The sequence below is a fragment of the Erithacus rubecula genome (genome assembly GCF_903797595.1).
Source record: "Erithacus rubecula genome assembly, chromosome: 9".
NCBI lineage: Eukaryota > Metazoa > Chordata > Aves > Passeriformes > Muscicapidae > Erithacus > Erithacus rubecula.
Genome location: NC_136660.1, coordinates 2,335,732 through 2,360,359, shown reverse-complemented (window position 1 = coordinate 2,360,359; position 24,628 = coordinate 2,335,732). Strand labels below are relative to the sequence as shown.

The 24,628-nt window shown below is 43.8% G+C and overlaps 1 protein-coding gene across 4 annotated transcripts in view; it reads left to right on the top strand.

The window, feature by feature from the left end:
• RNLS (renalase, FAD dependent amine oxidase) overlaps positions 1-24,628 on the top strand; it is a 48,796-nt gene that overhangs the window by 17,944 nt on the left and 6,224 nt on the right. For 3 of the 4 annotated variants that reach the window (XM_079312543.1, XM_079312541.1, XM_079312542.1), the window contains one exon: positions 21,441-21,614. The exons of the other annotated variant lie outside the window; for it this stretch is intronic. In XM_079312543.1, coding sequence (XP_079168669.1) covers positions 21,441-21,614 — 174 coding nt within the window. The remainder of the gene's footprint in view (positions 1-21,440; positions 21,615-24,628) is intronic. 4 annotated transcript variants of the gene reach the window in all.

Below are 24,628 nucleotides of genomic sequence, written 5' to 3'. Positions count from 1 at the left end.
ATTTTCTTTAAAAAAAAAAAAATTAGGAATCCTGGTAATTCAGACACTTCTAATTAGGCCTCATATCTCTGGTTCTATTTTTGGGAGGCATTTGGCTAGCTGAAAGTGAGTGTTCATAATTATCATGCCAGCTCACCCCTGGCACTGGTTTTGATGTCAGCAGTTTCACTTACTGAGGCTACAAGTCGTGAGTCACCGATTGTTTTAGGATTAGAAATCTTATGCAAGGTTTGGAGAGGTTCACTCCATGATTTGTGACTTCCTCAAAGTGGTTTTTTTTTTTTAGAAGGATGAAGGGAATCTTGTGTGTTCCTGTGCACAGCCAGCATGGAGGATTAAGCATCCTGGAAACTGTGCAAAAAACATTTTCTTGTAATTTATTTTTTTTTTCTTTTTTCCTGGTTTATTCAGGTCTCTTACTGCCCAAGATATCTTCTGCAAACTTTCCTCAGATTTTTAATTAGCTTTGTGTTATTTTTCATAGTTTGGAGGGAATAGCAAGGACAAATCCCATCTGTACTTTGCTGAATTTTATTCTGTCAATCCCAGTATATGGAGCATGCTAGAAGTGGTATTTTTAGAATTTTTTGTATTTTAATTTGGGAACTAATACTGCTTTTTTTTTTTTTTTTTTTTTTTTCAGCTGAGATGGCTTTATTTGGTTATGTTGTTTTGAGTTTTTCTTTTCAGATAGGTAATAAATTGTAAATTTATCTAGCAGACCATTTGAAATGGAGTCCTGCCTTGAACCCCACACCATTTCAATAAACAGTGCTGCTGACTCCTGCTGGGTAGCACAGGAATGATGAGCAGAGCAAAGCTGTGGCTTTGGTTTTCACCAAAAAAAGTTTTTTTTCATCCTTTTATTCAAGCTGGTAAGGCAGAGCTGAAGGCTGAACCAGATGTGATTATAGCAAGCTTCAACTTTGGGTAATTCTGAAGGGAATGCATGAAATTTTGGAGTGGATCCAGCAGGGCAGGCTGAACAATCCAGATCCCATCAGGATGGAGGTTAGAAGGCAGCTGAGCAGCACAAAGATCAGCATCAGATTTTTTCATGCAGCCTTTAAATACAAGCCTGCTTGGGCAAGTAATGAGAACTTTGAGCTGCCTCACTGTTCCCTCTGTGCACAACTTGATATTAGCTTGAAAGCAGCAGCAATGTCATAGTGCAGATAACAAATTATAAATAAAAACAGATCATAAAACTTCATTTTCAGTTGTTGGTAATGCCACCAGCTGCATGCAAAGAGCTGCTTAGCAAAGCCTGTGGTGTTCCAGGTAGAGTCACCTTCCTACTGATCAGGTTTTAGGGTCTTGTCCACAGTCAGTTTGAAAGCTGTGTCTTGAATTCCTCCCTATGGAATTAAAAGGAATTCTGTGAGCTGACAAGGTGGGAATCTTGGTCAAAGGTTGGACTTCTTTGTTTTGAAGGCCTTTTCCAGCCCAAATGATTCTGAGTGTTCAAATTTATGTTATTGGTTGATAGGAAAAAATTAAATAGTTGAGGCTGTTTTGCTCCTCGTGTAAATGTACAATTTTATAAGTCAGGGCCAGAGTGACTCTGTTCAGTAATTTAAGCTGAGTTTTCATAGAGAATTTAAAATCAGGGGTTTAGTCCCTCTTCAGCTCTCCTGGAGCCCTTTCAGGCACTAAGAAAGGGCTCTGATTTCTCCCTGGAGCCTTCTCCAGGTGAGCTCCCCCAGCCTGGGTCTGTAGGAGAGCTGCATCCTGGTTATTTCTCACAGTGGTTTTGTAAAATTCATCTGCTATTTTGTTTTCCTTAGGGAGTTTAAAACCTTTCATTTGGAAGCTGTGTATATATATATATGAGTGTATATATAAATTATCAGATTGGGTTTTGGGGAATTTCCTCAGATATCCCAGAAAGGTGAACCCTGTGGGACAGAGGGACAAAATGAGCCCTGAGTCAGTGACCAGCTGAGTTCCCCCTGGAAAAAGAAAAAAAAAAAAATTTAAAAATTTAAAAAATCTCTTTCCAGTCAGGCTTCCAGGAAGTATGGGGCAACAGGATCCCCCTGTCTGGGCTGAGTCCCAGATTTTGGAGGTGCAAATAACCCAAATTCTCTCTGTAGGCTGCCTGACTGGATTTATTTTAAATGGGAGCTGGGGTGGTTAAACAGCTACATTTGCACTTCTGTTTCCAGGAGCTTTCTTTCAAAACTGTGAATTTTGTTATTCAACATGAGCACAGCTCACAAGCCTTGAATCTGCTGTAAAAGTTTGTTAAATGCATCACAACTCCACCACAAAACCATCAGGCCACTTCTGTTTTTCTGGCTGAAGTGAGAGAAAACAGTCACGCAGGATTTGAACAGCAGCAGGGTTTTTATTTTCATTTTCTCTCCCTGAGGCACTGATCTGTGTTTTGGGGAGTGTTTTGCATGATTTTTTTTTTTTTTTTTTTGGTGTTCAGTTTCTCTTGGTTACGGTGGAGGAAGTTTGCAGTTCATGGGAATCCCAGGCTGGATCAACCAAAGAAGTCCTAACATGGTCCAAAATCTGTCATAAAATCTGCACTAAAAGACCCAAAACTCCAAGGATTTCTGTGAAAAATATTGGGAAGGAATTCCTAAAGAAATCTGCCCTTAAATGGCAAAAAATTCCTAAAAATCTCCTCGAAAAAGTCCTGAAATTAGTCACTGGACACCTAAAATCTGCACTAAAACACCCCAAAATGGTCTCAAACTCAGGGAAATTCCAGGGATTTCTAGGGGAAAATACCAGGAAAAAGCTGGGAAACACAGGGAAAAAAATCCAGGGAAAATGTGATTTAAAATGGCCCAAAATCCGCCCCAAAAGTTGCACTGAAAATGGCAAAAAACGTCCTCAAATCTTCACTAAAACACCCAGAAATGGCTGCAAAACCCAGTGGTATTCCAGGGATTTTTGAGGGAAAAAAATGGGAAAACAGGTGGGGAAAAATCCAAGGGAAATCTGACTAAAATTGGCCAAAATCCCCTTAAAATCACGCTAAAAAATGGCCAAAAAGGTCCTAAAATCTGCACTAAACCACCCCAAAATCTGCTAAAATTCCAAAGATTTCTGGGAAAAACATCAGGAAAAATCCAGGAAAATTACAGCTTAAAAAACCCCAAAAATCCCTGAAAATTTACCCAAAGAAATCCAAAAATCCCCTAAAAATCACATTAAAATTTCCCTTTAAAATCACATTAAAAATCCCTTAAAAATTACATTTAAAATGGCCAAAAAAGTCCTAAACTCTGCACTAAACCACCCCAAAATCTGCTAAAATTCCAAAGTTTTCTGGGAAAAACATCAGGAAAAATCCAGGAAAATTACAGCTTAAAAAACCCCAAAAGACCTTGAAAATTCACTTAAAGAAATGCAAAAATCCCCTAAAAATCACACTAAAAATGGCCAAACAAGTCCTAAAACCTACACTAAAAAAACCAAAAATGGTCCCAAAATGGAGTGAGATTCCAGGGATTCCTGGGGGAGAAAAAGCCAGGAAAATTTGGGAAAGACTGGGAAAAAGATTTCGGGGAAATCCAACTCTAAATGGCCAAAAATGTCCCAAAAATCACACTAAAAATGGCCAAAAAAATCCTAAAACCTGCACTAAAAAAACCAAAAATGGTCTCAAAACTGAGCAAGGTTCATGGGATTCCTGGGGGAGAAAAAAACCAGGAAAAAGTTGGGAAACACTGGGAAAAAAATTTCTGGGAAAATCTGACTCTAAATGGCCAAAAATATCCCAAAAGATTCAGCAATAATGAACTAATGTGTGGGGTTTTTTTTGTTTTTTTTTTTTTTTTTTTTATTAAAAATGCATGTGACTTCTTTTAAATAACTTTTAAATAATGAGTCTTTGCTGGGCTATCACAATCTGGCCTCATTGAGCTGTTCATTGTTTGTCTGGCTGTGAATATTTGTGAATGTGTTCTTGATGTGTGCTTTTTAAATGAGATTTTGAATTATTATTTTTATTTTTTTTTAATACAGTTTTTATCTAGGCTGTGAAATGTCCTATTAAAATGCCCATTAGTATTTCTTTTCTGCCTATTGGATAAACAGGAGTAAATGTTTAGTTTTGTCTGTTTTTACAAGTGACTTTGATCATTTCACCATTCCTGCAGTTTTCCACTGTGCTAACTTTGTATCAGTCAAATTTCTTTCTAATTACAGAATTCTTTTCAAGGAAACATGCAAGACCTTCTTTTGTCTCTTGATTGTGTGGAGAATTGGAGAGAGAATAGAGCACTCATGAAAAGGAAAAAAAAAAAAAAAAAAAAAAAAAAAAGCATTCTTGGGCCAGGTAGATTTATTATTTGTATTTATCATAAAAATCTAACCAAACTTTTTGAGTGGCCTGATAGTGAGGGTGGCCACCTCCACTCTGGCAAATCCACAAAAAATTCAAAGTGATGGGAAGCAAGCAAAGTTCAGTGCTGAGAGCCCATGCTCAGACAAGATTATTTTTTCAGTTCTGTTCCCATTTTACACACCAGGATTTGTCACTGGGATGTGGAGATCTGGTGTGTTCTTAAATATGATGTCACCAAACCCAATGTGAATAAATATGTATTTCACTGCCAGGCTTTGAGGGGAAACTGATGAATGGAAAAACTAAAATCTCATGGCTGGCTGAGGAGCTGGCCATTCCAAACAAGTAGAATTACTGCATTTTCTCACTAAATCTTAATTGTTTGATCCTTGTTCTGTGCCTCTTGCTGTGTCATCTGATGAATGCCATGAATTAAATATAGTACATTCATTTAAACCACCCACAAATTGTCCTTCCTCCCTATCTCAGCCCAGCCAGCTTTAAAAATAAGTGCTGTGTGCTTTTATTTACCACATCCTGCACCGCATGACACTTCCAAGGATGGAACCAAGGAGAGCACATAGCAGTGCTGTTCCATGATTGGAAATTAGATTACAGATTAGAAAGCCCAGAGGGACCACTCTGACCAGATAAAACAGTCCCCTGGAGGCCATAAGACTGTTTTAATTGGGGCCAATCTAGAAAGAAACATCCAGTCTTGGCATAAACACTTCCAGTGATGGATGAGCCAAAGGATGCTTGGTGTGTTTTACTAGGGATTGCTCTGGTTTGGGTTTTTTTTTCAGTTTTTGGGAAGGGCAGGAGGTCTTCCATTCCTTGCCTTTGATAGATTTATCTCTGCCTTTAAATCCTGCCTTGAAAGAAGCCTGGGTTTAGCTGGCCAGGCTGGGCTTGCATTGGCTGGAGTGGAAAGTCCTCTATGAAATGTTTGCTTCCCAGATTTATGCAATCCCTGTGGGATTAAGTTGTTCCTTGGCCTTCTCTGCGTGGGCTGGACAGAGCACAGACCCTGAGCTTTTCATCTGCAGGCCTGGTTTTCAAAACTCTTCATGTGTCCTGACCAGGGCTCCTTGCACTGGATTTAAACCCAGATTTAAATCCTGTGAGGGTGTACTTTAAATGTCTGGTTTCTCCTCTTGTGTTGTACCTGCTGTCCTGCACTTTCCTGATGGTTTTTTTTTGGGGGGGGAGGAAGGAGTAAGAAGTTGAAATTACAGAAAGAGGTTGATCATGGGGTCATGTGTAGAAATTAAGGGAAGGCTGTGCCTGTGCTGTTCCTTGGAAGTAAAACCACAGAGAAAACTCCATCTATTTGAAGAACCTTCCCCTTTTCCTCACAGCAGACTGCTGGCACAGCCAGCATTCCTTCAACCTGGAGGCAAATCCCCCTTTGCTCCCTCCTCCCCTGCAGCTTGCAGTGACACTGAGGATGTGGCTGGAATCCCTGCAGGATCTTCCCACAGTTTCCCCAGGGACAGGCAAGTTCTTTTGCAATTAGCATAATTGACTGGGAAAGAATCCTGTTTGCCTGGGGGTGAGGAACTGTGGGATTAAACCTGGACACATGGTGCACATGCTGGAATGGAGGCTGCAGGAGGATGGGAGGCTCTGTGTTCTGGGAACATTCCTGCCTGGAATAGGTGCCCTCCATGTGCTTTACACACTGATTCCACCACTGAGCTGGTTTTTACACTTACTTTTTTTATGTGTGTGCACATTGGAGGTTTCACAGCTCTGCTGGGGACACCAGGTGCTGTTCCAGTGGGATGTTCCAGTGGTTCCCCAGTTCCCAGGGTGCCACAGGGAAGGGTGGGATGGGAGGAAAACCCTCCATGGCCAGGTCAGAGGGTGCCTGGTGTGCTCTGCAGAGCTCCTTTGTTGTGTAAGCAGCTCCACTTTAATTAAGGCTCTGACAGTATTTCCATAATAAGCTATATTTTAAAAGGGTTTATTACTCAACTGTAAACTCTGCTGTAGGCTGGGACTTGGACTAGGAAAGCTTCATTCTTTAAGTGTTTCCTGAACTTAAAAAGCTGTTTTTAAAAAAAAAAAAGTATGGCTGCAAAGAAACCTTTCTTTGATGGTATAGATGAAATCTTTATTTATAAAAATAAGGGTTTGCAGTCCTATAAACAATGCCTGTTGACTGCATTGCTTGGGGTGTTTTTAATCATGAAATATCCATTATGGTCATTCTGTAATGTGCTGTAATTTGAATACTGATGTATCTTACTGTCTGTGTGATGAAAAGTAAAAAGCCTCACTTAGGGCTGGGGCTTTAGTGCCTGATGGATTTCAAACAGCAGGAGAGAGAATTCCTGCCTGTTAAGAACCTTCCTGTAAATCAGAACAAGAGTAGGAAGGGACAGTGTGTTAATGCCAAACAAAACTGCAACTTCTCCACATGTTTAGGATACACTTGTCCTGCTGTGTTCTCTTTTCAGCCAAAGGCTGAAATCAGAATAACATCTTTTAATGAGGGAAGTGCATTGTGGATGAGCTAACAGAGCAGACCAGGATACAATATTTAGAAATAATTTTTTGCCAGATAACTGGACAGGTTTTCCTTGTTTTGTGGTGTTAGTTTTTGGGTGGGTTTTTTTTTTTTTTGGTTGGTCTGGGTTTTTTCTGGCTTCTGATTAGTCAGGTGAGAAAACCCCTGCAGAAGGGGCTGGGCTGTAATTGATTTTCCCTTCAGTGACTGGCTGTTCAGAGATTCCTGTAGGACCAGGACATGTGCCAGTAGGATTTCAGCAGAGTGCTCTGAAACACAGCAAGGTTTTCCTGGTGTTTTTATTCCTCCAGAAGCAGTTTCCTATTTTGGGTCAGCTGTTTAAGTTGAAAAGCTCTGCTGTTACTTACTGTGAATGTGATAACATTTAGCTGCTTATTCTGGATTATATTTAGACATACACAACTTGATCCAGAGAAGAGACCTAATACCCTGGAAGCCTGGACCACTCACTTAATGGGTTTCTGTTGCCTTTGTGACAAGCCCAAGTTCCACAGAATGAAGGGATTTGTCAAAAATAAGCAGTTTCCAATCCTAGTGATTGAGAGTGGGGCTGCAAGAGTTGTTTTTTTTTTTTCCTCTGGCAGTTTTTGTCAGAGAGCTTTGATTATATCATGCAACTATTCAAAACTAGAAATACTATTTTTACAGCTATCATGATAGTATTTTTCATGTGGTTACAGTGGTATCAGTTTTATTCTGCAGCGTCTGGGGGATTTGGTTTTGGTTTGTTTTTGTTTGGGGTTTTTTAATCCAGAGTTAAAGAGTCACCTTAAATTCAGAGCTGCTCTGACCATGTCTGGAAAATTAAATACTATATTTTCTATGCTGGTGAGAGAAAGTGAAGGAAATTAAAAAATCAGAAGACAAACATGCGTAGTTTCAAACCTGACCTGGGAGCTGGAGAAGTTGATGATCCTGGAATGATTTGGGTTGGAAGGGACCTTAAAGCTCATCCAGTGCCACCCCCTGCCATGGGCAGGGACACCTTCCACTATCCCAGGTGCTCCAGCCCCATCCAACCCAGCCTTGGACACTGCCAGGGATCCAGGGGCAGCCACAGCTGCTCTGGGCACCCTGTGCCAGGGCTGTCCACCCTCCCAGGAACAATTCCTTCCCAATATCCCATCCATCCCTGCCCTCTGGCACTGGGAGCCATTCCCCCTTGTCACTACATCCCTTGTGTCTCTCCTTGTTTCTTGTCAGCTCCTTCAGGCACTGGGAGGCCACAATTTGGTCACCCCAAAGCTTCTCCTCTCCAGGTGAACAATCCCAGCTCTCCCAGCCTTTCCTCCCAGCAGAGCTGCTCCATCCCTCTGACCATCCTGGAGCCTCCTCTGGACTCTCTCCAGCATGTTCTCACTCCAGGTTCACGTGCTGCTGATGTACCAAACCATCCCAGAATCACAGACTGGAAAAGCCTCTGAGATTGCTGAGTCCAGCCCTTAGACCCAGCTCTGCCCACAGCACTGCCCCACATCCCAGTGTGCTGTGGCTTCACTCAGGAAAAGGGGAGGATCAATTCTGCTGTGTCCCAGCACTGACATTCAGACCTCTTGCAGCAGATGGCAGTGCTCCCAGTGCTCCCAGTGCTCCCAGTGCCTCCTGCACAGGCTGCCTTGCTCCAGCTCTCCATGCCTGGCTCCCATCCTGGCCATCAGGGCTGTGATTTTTGTCTGTGTGTGGTGGATCTCTCTGTTCCCTGTTGCAGACTTTGCAGCAGAAGAGCCAGAGTTGCTGGCAGGAGGTAAGGGGTTGTCACTGGTCTACCTGTAATTGGGGAAGTTATGTTTGGATCTTGGCTCACACCCAGGCTGCTGCAGGAGGGGCAAGGAGAGAGGGTGCTCCCCCCATGCCTGCAGAGTAAAGAACTATTCCTAATATCTAACCTAAACCTAATACCTACTTTGAACTTCCACTTCTTCACTTAAGGCCATTCCCCCTTGTCCTGTCCCTCCACACCCATGGGAAAAATCCTTTTCCAGCTCTCTTGGAGCCACTCAAGGCTGCTGATGTGACAGGAGAGACTTTGCATGGGTCTCACAAACTGTTTAAAGTTTGAAAAGTGTTTCAGTCAGTGTCTTTTCACTGACCTGTCACAGGCTGTCCCTTTTTTCACATTCTGGTGACAATAGTCATGTTAATTTTTTGAGTCTCTCAGGTGACAGTAAAGCACACGTGGGTTTCCCTCTGGCACTTCAGCAGAGAAATTCATTCAGGGTTTGCAGAAACCATCAAAGGTGGAGCACCTGCTGGTTAACCACCTGCTTTTGAAAACTTTTCTTTCCAGCTGTTGCCTTTTGAAATGTTTTTCTGGGGCTGGCTGGTCCTCTTAGAGACGAGAATTCTCTGTATAGAGACAGAGCCTCAATTACCCCATCTCCCAGACACCTTTTTCCCCCAGCTCATTTTTAAGGTCAGAATTTGTCACTTCAGGATGAGTATTGTACAGAAATGTTAAGCTCTCCTTCTCCCTGCTTCCTGCATGGAAGGTACAGATTATTCAGGACTGCCCACTCAGGCAGACTTTGTGCCATTAGCAAGTTTCTATTGCCATTGACTTTTCAGCAATCAAATTGTTTGTCCACTTTTAAATTTCTTACCAGTCTCTGCAGGAACTCACTAAAAATACCCACTGGCAGCTCCTCACCCATTTCACAGGGTCAGGGAATCACAGAATGGTTTGGGTTGGAAGGGACATTAAAAATCATCTTCCATGAGACCTGTTTGCTCCTGTCTGAGCTGGCCTTGAAAATTTCTGCATTTTGTTGTATTTTTAGTGTGTTTTAGCATCTCTCATCTCCTGCTGGGCCTGAATCATTTTTCAGGTTGGGTTGTGCATTGTCTCAGCTTTTTCTGAAAAGGTGGGATGAACTCTGAGCTTGGTGCTGAGCACTCAGTTACAGAATACAACAACTTTTCAAGGTGCTTTTGGTAGAGAGATCTGCTCTTCTGCAGCTCAGAAGAGCAAATAAAATACACTGAGCATATCTGGGAGGAGCTCTCTGGGTGATTCTTTTCAGCAGTTGCAGTGGAAATCTTTGAAGAGACTTTCAGACATTTAGCACTGGCCAAGGCAACTCTAATTCTTAAACCGAAAATAAATAGAAAATAAACTACCCTGCCAATTCAGTGAAAGGATCCATCCCATTGTTCCTTCTAAGTTTAGGGAGACAGAACATCTGGCATGGGAATGCACAGAAGTGTCTGTTAATCTCAGTTGTGAGCCTTCCTTCTGGGCTGCCTTTCTCTGAAAACCTCAGTTCTGTCTTTTCCTCCTTCAGTTCAGGTTTCTCTTGGTTCATCTTCCACTTGATTTTTGAAAATTGGTTTTTCCTAAACTTCTTTTTTTTTTTTTTTTTTTTAAATCTGTTGCCTCTACTGTATTTTCTCTTGTCTTTTCCTCCTGTCTTGTATTTAATGTTATTTTTCCCTCTGTACACAATGCCTTGGTTCTCATCTGCTCTTTTGCTCATTTCCCTGCTCCTTTACCCAGTCCCAGTTTCTTCCTTTCTCTCCTGCCTATCCCTTTGTATCCACTTCAGATTCTTCCATTTGCAGTGCTGGAACACATCAGAAATTATGTTTTCCCTTCTCCCTTGCCCTTTCAGTTACTGAAATATGCACATAAGAATTCAAATGGGTTTCTAAAAATAGTAAAAGGATAAAACTGTTTGTTTCAGCTTTTCAGCCTTTGCTTTATTAGAACTTCTGGGAGGAAAGGCCCAGAAAGTCTAGAACTAATTCAGCTGCACGGAACAAATTAAGAAAAAAATAAAAAAAGCAATATAAAACCCAGAAAGAAATATGGCCACAACTTATTTGATTAAAAATCACCCAGAATAAAACAAAAAAGCCCCAAATCTCACGTGTGTTCTGTCTATGGATAGTGTCAGTGTGGCATGTGTAATCCTAAGTGACATTTTATATCCTGGCTCTCTTTATTTCTGTGAGGAGGTTTGTTGTGTTTTTCACAGTTCTGGTGGTTCATATTAAACCCAGCAGAACTTGGTGTGGGTTTAAAAAAAGAAATGGTTTTTCAGTGCTGTTTTTAGAGAAGATGAGAGTCATGTAAATTGTAAAATATCTGATGGATGAGAATTTCTTCCTGCAGGAAATGTCTGTCCAGGCTGGCATTTGTGAAGTCCTGGCATTTTCCATTGTCCAATAGCTGCTTCTTCCCCAGCAAGAGGATTTACTTTATAAGACTGCTTAGATAATTCTCAGATGAAAGTAAATGGATTTGATTTTTGTATTATCGTCCTGTACACAATATTATGAACGTTAAAACTTTGAATTCCATCCAAATTTGGCTGTGGAGATGTTTGTGACGTGATTTTAAAGATCCCCAGCCCTGTGATGCTCCAGTGTTATGTAGCTTTATCTCAGGATGAGGATTCCTGAAACTGCATGCCCCAGATTCTCCTGAACTAATTATTACAGTGCAGAAACCTTCTAAAAATAAACTTTCTCATTAGGTACTGGGTTTCATAACAACTTTTCAGAAAAGTTGTATTTTCCTCTTGAAAGAATAAACTTTATGGCTTTATTTCCTTCCCCACCACCCCCTGAAGTACTGGTGGGGCAGACAGGCACATTTATTGGCTGCTTTCAAAAAGTGTTTGGGGTGAATTGAAGGCTGACACAGGGAGATGCTGGACAGGATTAGGCAAAAGATGATAATCAGAAAGCTTCTAATGCCAGTTTTGTGCTTGCACAGTCACACTTGTGGTGGATTGTATTAAGCAAATATTTGTTTTTTCTAGTGATGAGGAGGGAAATGAGTGTCACCTCGCCTTACCCCCTGCTTTCTTCCCTTTAAACCTCCTGCACCTTCCTCTGCTTGTCCTACAGGTATTGGCAAACCAAGCCCAGTTCTCTCAGCAGGATCAGAATTCACCCTCTGAAATAATTTGTGTGCCTTTGGAAGCCTTGGCTTGAAAGCCTCGTTGGGAGTTTAAATTGCATTTAAATGGATTCAGTGTTTCAGCTTGTGATGAGATTTCTCCCAACAGCAGAAAATCACAGACTTCCTCCAAATATAATTTAGTACTTTATTATTTTTTTTTTTTTGCAAATATTTGTGTGTGATTTGTCATGAATTTCCTTGCACCACTGGCATGTCTCTGTGCCAGTGCCTTTCCTCCCTTTGGAAATCTTTGTCATCCTGATTTTTTTGCCTTTTAGTGATAGGTCACATTCCACAGCAGGTGGTGACATGAGCAGCAGGATTTGATATTTTGTGAGTTTTCAGCTCAGAAGTTCAGTTTCACAGGACTTTATCATATGGGGAAAAACAGATTCTGGCTGCAGCTCTGCTCTCCTGGAGGGCTTCAGGATTGTCATGGAATCATAGAACACTGAGGAGTTGGGAGGGACATTAAAACTCATCCCATTCCATCCCCTGCCAAGGCATGCACACCTTCCACTATCCCAGGCTGCTCCAGCCCCATCCAGTGGCCTTGGACACTGCCAGGGATCCAGGGGCAGCCACAGCTGCTCTGGGCACCCTGTGCCAGGGCCTGCCCACCCTCCCAGGAGCAATTCCTTCCCAAAATCTCATTTATCCCTGCCCTCTGGCACTGGGAAGCCATTCCCTGTGTCCTGGCTCTGCATCCCTTGTAAAAAAATCTCTCTCCATATTTCTTGTCAGCTCTTTCAGGCACTGGATGGCCACAGTTCGATCACTTTGAAGCTTCTCCAGTCTGAACAATCCCAGTTCTCTCAGCCTTTTCTACTAAGACTGCCTTCATACCTCTTTTTTCTCTGGGATTTGCTTTTTTTTTTTTTTTTTCTTTTTTTTTGTTCATACTGGTCCATGCTTTCCTGTGGTGGAAGCAGGATAGATTGGGTAGCTGATAAAGTATTTCCTGTAAGGAACCATCTCCATAAGGGAGTCAATTCTTTGCAGATTTAATAAAAGAAAACCATTCTAAATTCTATTTTTGTTTGTACCATCATGGCTTGCATCTCTTAGAGAAATTAGGTGTCCAACTTACTTCAAGGTATTGCAGAATGGCCATCAGCATGCACAGGTTTCTCTTTGATCAGGAGAGAGTGGAAATGAGCAGAGCTGGTAGAGGATCCGTCTGAGGATGGTAAAATACAGAGGCAACTTCAGGCCAAACCCCTGGAATGAAGAGAAGCAGCCTGGAAGCGTTTAAGCTAAATTGTGTGACAGATAGAAACTCACAGTCATTAATAATATCAAAAAAGGGAGGCTGGTTTTGATGAATTGAGAAAACAAAGCTTAACTCAGAATTAGCAGTAGAGTGGATGTCCAGAAATTCCCTACAGATGTGTAAGGTCATTTAGTTCCCCAGCAACCATTTTTCATAACTAAGGAAAGCAGCAGGCAGATCCTTCAGTATTTAACACAGTCTTTCCTTACCAGTAAAAGCCATTTCTTGGCTGTGTCTTCCACTTCATTCTGCTGTTTAGGGAGGAGTGTGATTGATAATTCCTACAACACCAGGAGGAAAAACATCACAGTTCAGTTTTAACAGGAGAAAACCAGTGGTGCAGGTCAGTGTGGAAGGAGAGGAGGTGGCTCCTGTTCAGGTTCCTCCTGTTTGTGCATCCCCTGGTGCTGCTGGAGACACAGAGGTCCAAGTAGAGGTAATACTGAAATTAGTCTGGCCTGAATGGGGAGGAAAAAAATCCCCTAAAAGTCACCCCAGGGGGGTTCTTTCCAAAGTTGAATGCAATTTCTTTGACTTTTTATCTGCACAGCTCTGCCCTGTGTCCCTTCCTTCTGCATCCTCCTGCTAATGAACCAGATGCACTTTAAAGAGAGAAGAAAATATGTTAATATCTTAAGTGGAAATTTCCAGAGGCCAGCTGAATCCTTCCTCAATAATTAATGCCTGAAAGCATTTTCCTCCAGTTCTTATTTAAATGGAAATAGCTTTGGTGTCTGATATTGTGAACCTGCACTGCCCTGCCTGGTGTTGCTTTACAGGGCTTGATGTGAGCTGGGAAATAGGGAAGTGTTTCCAGGAGTCTGTTTTTACTGGGACCTTGTGGGAGAATTCTGTGTCCCAGCCCTACAGGCCATGAGGGTCTTCCATGAGGAGCTGCAGCCCAGAAACCAAATTCTAATTCAATTTATTTCTGTGTTCCTTCTGCCCAAGTCACAGCATGGAGCAATAATCCAACCTCTTGCTTGAAAAAGCTTTTAATGCTATTTCAGCAACTGGTGCAGTATTTAAAGAAAATAAATCCTCCTGGCTTTATTATTCAGCTCAATGCTGTGTACAGTAGGTGAGTAAGTTATTTGCTAAATGTTTTATGATGGTGATTATGTAAGTAATGAGCTTTTACATTTTGCCACCAGAGAGTACCAGAACTGTGTGTAGTACTTTGTAACTTGATGTAGGAAGGAAGCTTAATTTGCAAATTAATCCAGTTTCATCTTCCTGCTGTGCTGTGTCATTACAGAGGACTTAGAAGAGCTTCCTTCCTACATCAGGTTACAGAGTAACTTCTGCAAATTAATTTGCAAATTAATCCGGGGGAAATGTGACAATGAGCTTTATTTTTTTGTAGCCAAACTTTTCCAAGTCTCTTAACTCAAAGGTAAGGTCTTAAATCTATGTAGAGATCCCAGAATAAACCAGATTTTCTCAAGGATAACTTCAGTTTCTATCAACATCAGTGCCAGACAAGGAGCTAGTGGGCTCTGTGAGAATAACAGACTAAACTGTGGTTTAATAACACACTAAAATGTGGTTTAGTATGGAAACTGGATTTGCAGTCCTGCTAATCAGAGTGATACCATGGCTTGCCATATGTGTAATCTACATCTCCCTCTAAATGCTTATAAGGCAGGAACTGGAGTGTACACATGCATTTTATTTTTTATTTGGACTTCATTGACTGATTCCTCAGGGTTCTTTCTAAGTGAATCTAATTGCCAGGCATGTCCAAAATATCCTGCAAAATTCTGAGAGTCTTAATTCCTTGCTGGAAGGAGTTGCTCTGTGGTGGTGGCTCCACAGCCAAACAAAACTGGAAGAAGTTTCCCAGCTGAAATGTGGGCATTTTGAGCCATGCCAGACTGGCATCCTTTCCCCAGGCAGGTTGTGCTGTAACCACAGGAAGGGTTTGGATGGTGAAGAACAATCAGTTATTGTCTTCTCCTTTAGTTTTACTTGCTTATAAATGTCATATCCTGTTCTTCCCAGGGTGGAGGCTTAGCAGAGGTTCATATTTTCAACTGTCATTAATTTTGGATCAAAACCATGGATGCAATAACCCACAGGGAGCTGCATTTCCGTGCTGTGTGGGCATTGCAGGCCAGATTTTGGGTTGGGAATCAGCTTCTGCCCTCACAGCTCAGTCCCCCAAATAACCAGGCTGAAAAGTTATTTTCTTCATTAATGCAAATGCAAGGGAATGTGAATTTAATGTCAGCATGTGCATTAAACCCACCTGGAACTGAGCACTCTGGCTGAAGAGAGCAGTGTGGAGCTCCTTGGCTGTGTGTAATGCAGGGTAAAAATAAACTGTGGAATTGGGGGTGGAAGATAGTGGTTTGCCAAATTTAAAAATCGAATTGTCTATTAGAAGTAACAAAAATTATTTTATCTTTGGATCAGAGTTGTTTTTTTAAAGTGTGAGTTGAGTATTGAAGTGTTTGGCAAAGATGCAGTGAATCATCTCCCCTGGTTCCTCATCCCTCCTCTTTTCTGCCCTTCTTCCAGGAGGTGGGAATGGGTGGCTCTCAGCCCCCTGCTCTAGAAAAGGTGCAGTTCCATTTCTCTGCTGGTTCAAAAGCTGACTTGACCTTGTGTGGTTGTGCAGGAGAGGAATGGAAATGTTTCTTGTGAAAATGCAAGGTTTAGTTTAATACTGAGTGAAATTCTGAGGGCAAGGAGCACTGGCCATAAACTTAAACACAGGAAATTCTACCTCAACACGAGGCAGAGCTTCTTTCCATGAGCACAGGAACAGCTGCCCAGGGAGGGTGTGGAGTTTCCCTCTCTGGATTCATCCCAATCCCACCTGGAAGTGCTCCTGTGTCACCTGCTCCAGGTGACCCTGTCTTGGCTGGGCTTGGACTGGATGATCTCCAGAGGTCCCTTCCAACCCAGCTCTCCTGTAATTCCGTGAATTCCTAATAATCTCATCAAGAGCAGCTGATGGACAGCTATCCAAGCTTAGTTCCCAAAATCAGAAACTTCACAGAAAACTTTCTTGTGCTGCCTATTTCTCCCCCAGCATCTCTTTACCATCTACATTTCTAGATGTGCCTTTCCTTCATGTGCCACAGGCTTTAGATAATGAAGCTTTGTGCCAATTGAGCCAGGGCTGCTGTGGTCTGAAGTGGTTGTTTAGGTCCTTATTGTTGCACACACACACAGAGGGACAAAGCAGGATTTTTCCAGCAGTGGGAAGAATACCACGACAACAACTGTGTAGTGACCATTTCAGTGCAGACACAGCCAGGGCTGTCTTTAAAAAAAAAACAAAAAACAAACAACAAAACAACAAACCAAGCTTCTGAGCTGTTTGGTAAGGAAGCTGGGCTTGGAGCTGAAGCCTTTCTCATAACCCCTGCTCCCTCCTACGCAGAGCAGCAGCAGGAACAGGAGGTGGCAGCGAGCCAGTGGCATGGTCACTCTGCCCAGGGGCTGACCCTGGCCTGTCCTTTGTCCCCACGCAGCTGGAGAGCTCAGGGCAGCAGCTCCTGACTCTGGAGAGCAGTGGGAGAGGCTGGGGAAGGAGAGGTGGCCATCCAGGGAGGCTTTGTTGTGTGAAGGTCGTGATAATGTGCCAACCTGAGCAGAGCTGTGGCAGCTGTGACAATAAACTGTCCCTGCAGATATTATCTGAGCTGCCCATTCAGCTTGGTTAATCTCTTGAGATCCCTTAACTTGATACCTGAGCTGAAAATATCTCTGTAGCCGTTTAACCACAGTTTCCTTTTTAGCTTTTAGAGCAGTGGTGGTCACTGGGCACTTAGAGATGCCCTGTCACCAGCAGTGTCTGAGTGATGCTCAGGGCAGATTTGCTGCAAGTAAAATCTTAAGAAAAGCAGTCTAAAGGAATCACAGAACCTTTTGGGACATAGGGTCAGTGATGGGGTTATTGAGGGCATAGCTGGGAGAGAGGCAGGTGGTCACTGAAATGAAATATGAGAAACATGAAGAAGGTGGAGGGTTTCAGGTTGTGGAAGCTGCAGGGTGGCTGGGCAGTGGCAAAGTCACAAAGTTCAAGCCAGACTCTAATTCTATTCCCATCAAAACAGAATTATTAGAATTAAGAAGTTACAGTGAAAGAAGTTAAAACAAAAAGAGAGCAATTTTCTCCTGAAGTGAAAAGTCCAGCAACCTCAATTTTTCAGTTTTAATAGCACTTTCATTCCTTCAAAATACTGCCAAGGGGTTTTTATTCCTTACTGCTTTGTGGGCTGGTCACATCTGTTTAGCTCTAGATTTACAGTCACCTTGGCAATACCTTAATAAGTGATTTTGAGCACACTAGGCAGTAGCTGCTGTGCAGTAAAGCAGAATGTAGTTCTGGAGCTTTGTTACCTTTTTTTGGAGCTGCTGATTGTCAGGATGCAAAATCCCCTCTGCCACTCGGCAAGACTGGCTGGTGAAACAAAGTGAGGGTTTTCCCTCTCATCCCTGGAAGTCCTTCAAACCAGGATCTTGGTTTCCTTGCCCAAGTTTGCCCACACACCCTTAGGGTCATGCAGGAGCAGGATCCAGGCATTCCAGCTGAGCTCTGACATCACGTGGTGACTTCATGGGGAGATGAGTCTCCACAAGCTTTTAGCAGTACTGAATTAGCAATAGTGAAACTTTCCAAAACAAGTGGTGTTTTAAATACATCTCACATCACAGCATCTGGTTTTCCCTGCAGTCCTGATGTGGTTTCTCCCTGCCCCCAGCAGCATGAGTCCTGCACTGACCCATGGTGGCTCTTGCCCATCTCTGCTTGCCCAAAAGTGCAGTTGGGAGCCCAGCCCTTGCTGGAGAAGTGCCACAGGCTGGTGGTGAGGGATCCAGGTGTGCATTCCTGCAGTGCCTCCGCAGAGTAGGGTGTCTTCAGAGTGCCAGAGGGCAGGGATAGATGGGATTTAGGGATAATTGTTCCCTGGGAGGGTGGGCAGGCCCTGGCACAGGGTGCCCAGAGCAGCTGTGGCTGCCCTGGATCCCTGGCAGTGCTCAAGGCCAGGCAGGAAGGGGCTTGGAGCAATTTGGGACAGTGGAAGGTGTCCCTGCCCATGCAGGGGGTGGGAAGTGATAATTTTTAAGATCCCTTCCACCCCAAACCAGTCTGCAATTTCAGGATGTTGCAATCTCCTCCTGCACTTTCTGGCAGAAGAGTACAAGTGCAGGATTAAACCTTGATCAGCCCAGTCAGTTGCTGGCTGCTGGAGCAGCTGGGTTTATTTTTGCCTCCCTGGCTCTGTGGGTTCCCTCCTGGATGCCTGGATGGCATGGTGCCCATGCTCCCAGCCTGCCAGCTCCAGCCTTGGCTCTCCTCTGCCCTGCTGGCCCTAATGGCATCTCTGGGTCCTCTCCTTCCCACAGCACGAGTGAGGCACAGAGGTGACATTAAAGCCCTGGAACAGCAGATAAAAGGCCCTGGCTGTATTTATTGAGTGTTACAAATAAGTAATCCACTCTGCTGTCAGTGTCTGCAGAAACAGCAAATAAAGTATACATGCCCCTTGCTTTGATGTGATGAAATCTCCAGAGGACACTCACTTCAGTGGCACTCACAGTGCAGCTGTAGCTGAATGTTGCAGTGGAAAATACAAGATTTTCATGTCTTCATGCATTGCTTTAAAAATATCACTGTGGCTGTATGCTGGGCAATTCTGTGTTCTGAAAGCTAGGGTTGTTTTGTTTTGTTTTCCCTTTTTTTTTTTTTTTTTTTTTTTCCAAAATGTTATTAAAATCATCTTAACCGTTTTTGTTGGAAGGGGAAAAATTAATGGTTATTTTGTGGTTTCATAGCCGGCGTTAAAACAACAGTCTGGTTTTCATTTGAACCAATAAAAGTATGGAAATTCAAAATGAAGGTTCTCTCCATGTCCTTAGATCAACTTCTTGGCCCTGCTGAAATGCATAATGGATGGAGCAGGGGGAAAACCTCAATCTTACAACTCTAAGCTTTGTTTTTGCTCAGCTTTTTTTGTTGCTGGATTTTGAATTTGACATCACTTTCTTGCCTGTCCTCTCAAGCTATAAAAACTTCCTTGATTTGGTAAATGTGCAGCTGCTAAGAACTCAGTGAACCACAGACTTCTTTTTTTCTTTTTTTTAATAACCTAAGCAGTAAATGAAGGAAATCAGTTAGCAAACACACACCAGTAATTGAGTTAACTCACTTTCAAATTTTGGGGTATAAGGGGATGATGGGTTTTAGTCAGTTCTGGTTTATGGTGTGGTCAGAAAGAGCTGCAGCTGGGGCACAGAAAACCCCAGCCAGCCCCAGGGGAGCAGCCCTGGGATGCTGAGTGTTGGGGGATCCCCATCCCCAGGGATGCCCTGACATGGCCCCAGTGACCTGGTGCAGCTGCCCTGAGCCTGCAGATTCCCTCCCAGCTCTGGTTTAGCCTGGGATAAGGCAGGGCTGAGTCTGGATGAACCTTTTTCTACAGAAAGGGGTGCTCAGGCCTTGGCAGGGGCTGCCCAGGGAGGTTTGGAGTGCCCATCCCTGGAGGTGTCACCTGGAGGTGGCACTCAGTGCTCTGGGCTGGGGACAAGGTGGGCATTTGGCACAGGGTGGATCCCATGGGCTGGGAGGGATTTTCCAGACTCAGGGATCCTGGAATTGTGAATTGTTCTCCCCAGTGTGTCTGGGGTTCACATCTCCCAGGTGAGCAGCCTGTCACTGTCCCCAAAACCTGCAGGTGCTGGGCACCCCAACAGGCTGTCCTCAGCCTCAAGGCTTGGAAAAGTCACTTTTTACTTTAGTCTTCCCCAAGGGAAAAGGAGTAGCCAGAGTAACCTGGACAAAGAGTAGTATTTTAGATGGGATATTACAACTTTGCATTTGTTTGCTCATTTATGGGGATTCCATATTTTTTTGAAGCACAGCAGGAATTTGTGGTTATTTGTGGTGGCTGTGAGAAGGGGCCTGATGGTGATGGACATCTGGGACCCCAGCTGGGCACAACTCTTTGCTGAGGAGCTGGGACAAGCCTCAGGGAAATGGCTCAGGCTGCTGTTCCTGCTTGGAAAAGGGCCCCAGGATGGTTCCCGGATGCTGGCACCACATTAAGCTCAGGGCTTTAGCAGGAACTTAAGCCAGGGAACATTTCCAGCAGGGAGGGATGTGAGAGGTCCTCTCCTGCTGGCATCCAGCCCTCCAGCCCTGCTTCATCCCCTGCCTTCCCCTCCCAGCCACACCAGGAATCCCCCAGTCCTGGGGGCTGCAGGGAAGCTGTGGAAGAGGAGGAGGATGGAGGTGACATCCTCGTGGAGCTGGGGCAGTCCTGCCAGCCTGGTCAGCCTTTGAACAGCCCAGAAAACTGGGATGGAAGCTGGGGCATGCCAGGCTGCCTTTGGCATGGAGCCCCAGGCATCCAGGAGCCCTGGGAGCCAGGGCAGGAGAAAAGCAGAGTGACCTTGGAGTAGATCCCTGTTGGAAAGATGTGAGAGGCAGCTGGACCCCTCTGCTCCTTCAGTTTTTGTTTGTTTGTTTGTTTGGTTTGGTTTGGTTTGGTTTTTTTGTTTGTTTTTTTTTTTTTTTTTTGTCCTTGGGGACATTTTGAGGTTGGTTTCTGATGGGATTTGAGGTGGAATCTGACTTGGGATCCTCTGTTCTCTTTGCCTGTGCTGCTCCAGCTCACAGAAACCTTGGACGTCCCTTCAGTCACAGGAAGAGAGACATGGAACTGAACTCCACAATTAGCCAAGCTGCTGGATTTCCCTGTGGCATGAAATTAAATAGTATTTGAATGCACACGGAGGGGCTAATGCTGCTTTGTGCAGCTTTTTATGAAGATTAGGAAATTGCAGCCAAAAAAAAGCAGATCTTACTGTAATTAAAGATAGAAGAGTTAATCACAGGGAGGAATTTGGATTCATACTTGCTCTGAAATTTTCTAAACTGCTTTAAAATACCTTCAGCTGAAGGAACTTCACTACAAACCATGTTTTCTTCATTCATTTGAATTGCAGCACAGAAGTCACACAGGGCTCTTTTCCCCAGAGGTCCCAGAGGCTCTGAGTTCATTTTGTTGATATGTGAAGTCATTCCTGTGCTTGTCCAGCCATTTACTTGATGTCCTCGAGGCAATCCAAACATTTTATTGCTGTTTATTCACCCTTTGAGAAAAGATTTGAAACAAAAAGTCACCGAAGTCACAGGCAGCTAAGGGAGAGTTGGGAGATGGATCCCCATCTGGGGGAGGGTGGTGTGTGAAGGATACACTCTACATAATGCACCATTAAAAAAAAAAAAAAAACACTACAAAGCACTAGGCTTAATATTAAATTCTTACTTTTAGCAGTCTGGTCATTTTCAGGAAGGAATAATCAGCTTAACCGCAGCATTCCCATATTTAATGTTCTGAGAGGAGAGGGATTGTCTGATTTTCCCTTTTTTTTTTTTTTTTTTTCCTTTTCACAGTAATTAATGGAAGTCAAAAGCAGCAACTGGAATCTGTGAGCTACTCATCCCGCTTCGCCCTGGGACTGTTCTTGGAGGCCGGGGCAGGGATTGCTGTCCCCTGGGCTGCCCGCTACATCTCGGATAATCCCTGCGTGCGCTTCATCTCCGTCGATAACAAGAAGCGCAATATAGGTCAGTGCTCCCATTATTCCCCTTAAACGCCGCCACAATGGAGGGTGTAGACCATGAGAAATGCTGTTTAATTGAGTGTTGCTGCCCTGAACCGAGCGAGTGTTTAACTCCCGAGCCGCGGTGGATGGGGCGTTTAATGGCACGTTTGGGCCGGAACAAAGGGAACGGGGCAGCGCTCAGAAAATCAGCCCCCAGCACATGGTTTATGTTACTGCGTTTATGAAACCAGTGTCAGGGGATTGCAGACATCGAAATGTTGCTATTCCAAGAAAGGGCTGGGGTTCCTTTGTTTAAACACTGATTCATGCACTCGCCACTTTGTCTCCCCTTACTCTATGGCTCCTGCTCTTTCCACAAGGCTTGGAAGTTGGGATGAGTTGTGTAATTGGACCTGCTCAGAGCTTTTGTGATCAGGGACAGTCCCTGAAATGGTTTGGAGAATATCCCCCAAGACAGACCCTTCCCCTCTCCTCCTGGAGGGTGGCAGCTGAGGAAGTGTGTGTTTTATTTATGAAATGTGTTCCACGTTCCAGGGGTGTGGTGGCATTGAACAGCTCAAGGAAAAAAAACACAATTAAAGTCACAGAATTCAGGATGATTTGGCTTGCAAGGGACCTTAAAGACCCAAAAATGCCATGGGCAGGGACACCTTCTACCTGTCCAACCTGGCCTTGGACACTGCCAGGGATCCAGGGGCAGCCACAGCTGCTCTGGGCACCCTGTGCCAGGGCCTGCCCACCCTCCCAGGAACAATTCCTTCCCAATATCCCATCCATCCCTGCCCTCTGGCAATGGGAAGCCATTCCCTGTGTCCTGTCCTTCCATCCCTTGTCCCCAGTCCCTCTCCAGGTCTCCTGGAGCCCCTTTAGGCACTGGAAGGGGTTCTGAGGTCCTCTCCAGAACCTTCCCTTCTGGCAGAACACTCCCAGCTCACTCAGCCTTTCCTTGTAGGAGAGATTCTCCATCCCTCTGTCCAAATTTGTTGTTTTTCCTAAGAATTTAGCCTGAATCTGAAAAGAGTGAAAACAAAACATAAGAATGGCTGGACTGGCCAAAATAAGGATGTATCTACCCTGATGTGCTTTCTCCAGCAGGGACTTGAGGTGAATATGTAAAGAAAGAGAGCCAGGAAAGCCAAACACAGAGTGATCTTTTATTCTCTGGCATTGTCCCCTTGTTACTGACAGTGTTCAGCTGGAGGTTTTCTTGCATCTGAGATTCTGTTGCCATTGTTGTGTTCAACAAAAAACACCTGATAGTTAATAGGACCTGCTGATATTATCCTTACCAGTGTCAAGGAGGAATTCGCCCATACTTTCCCCACCTCTCTGCACATGTGGTCTCAAAGCCCCAGCACCAAGAACAACAACTATGGAGCTATGAGGGAATTATCAAACAGCTTTGCTGTCTCCAGATGCAGTTGAACCAAGTACAAAGCACATTATTTGGGGCATATTGTTAACAAATTCGTGGAAAGCACCAGAACATCAGTGTTGACACATACCTTTCTCACTGAAATTTCCCTTAAATTGGGGGAGAGTTCTGTTTATATGAGCAAATTTTTCCAAGAGGAATAAATTGTGTGTGTGTCTCTTCCTAGGAGACAGACTTTAGACAGCACAGGCAAGGGAGGCCGAGTGTGAAATCTATTTACATGTGAAGTCCTGCAACCAAAATAGAAAGTTCCTTTATGCTTGTTTTAACACATATGCAAGTATTTTGCATCTGCATTTTTCTTCCTGAACATTTCAGTGGCAGGCACAGGAGCACCTCACTGTCCCTTTTAACTCCACTCCACTCATCAGTTGCTCTTCAACCTTGATTATTTGGGCTCATCTGAAGAAGAGGGTGGTGGCAACCAAAAAGTAAACATCCAGAGAAAGCAGAATTGCTGGGTGAGGCAGTTGAGATCTTCCAAAAAAACATCACTTTCTCCAGTTGTTTCTTCACCATATATAATGGATAATGGAGATAATGGAGGCTTATCTCACCCTCACTGCCACCTCAAATAGCTTTTTTAATAAACAGCCTTGAACAGTAGAGATCCAGAGAAAATAAGCTGATGGGAGATTTGGAGCTGGGTGATCTTCAGTCCATTTTATGATCCTGTGAGCTTTCTGCTCAGGGATTCATGCATAACACCTCCCTAGAGCAGGTAGTGCAGAAGGCACAAGACCAGGCTGTGGAAGCCCAGAGTGTCCTTGTCCCTTGTGTGAGATGTGGCAGTCCCTGGCTCAGTGAAGCAGAGACAGCTCGTGGGTGTTCCAGCGAAGCACAAACCGCTGTAACCACGCCGTGGGGTGGCTTTGATAAAGCAATTTCTCTGATGCCACCAGCTCCTGGTGCAATCAGGAGCCTCCAGGAGGAGGAAGGCTTTTTCCATCAGCTGAGGATCCCAGCTGCTGTGGGTAGAATCCCCTCCCTGCCTGCAGAGGTGATGTTACGTAAGGAAGAGCCCACGAGCAGCGTGTGCTGAATTCCCCGTGTGGCCTGCATGAATATTAAACACTTGGTGGGATTGGCTGCCTCAAACACCCCATCCATATTTATACCAGGTCGGGGGGACACTGGGAATTCTCCAGCATCAATTATTTCTGGAATACTGCAGTCTTTGCATCTCTCTGCATTCCAGGAGGACTAAAGATAGATGACACATAAAAGGGGAAGTGGTTCCTTTCTTTTGCTCCAGGATTGCAGGGTTATGTAATTTAAAGGGAAGATCTGCCTTACAGGCTTTTAGCATTGTATAATTCCTGAGTATCCTCTTAAAGAGATTCTTTTCCTTCCTGAAATAAAAATTTTTAGGAAGATGGAAGAGTTAAAGAACTGTTTAAGTTTTTTGCCTCATTATGCAGCCAGTTGTGTTGTAATCCTCTGCCAGCCCTGCCTGCCTTTTAGAAAAATAATCAGAAACTGTTGGTAAGGCTGATGAAATGCTGGGTTTCTGAATATAAAAAAGTCGTTCTTTCCATGACTCCTCCCAAATGTCCCTTGTCAGACAGTAGATTTTATTC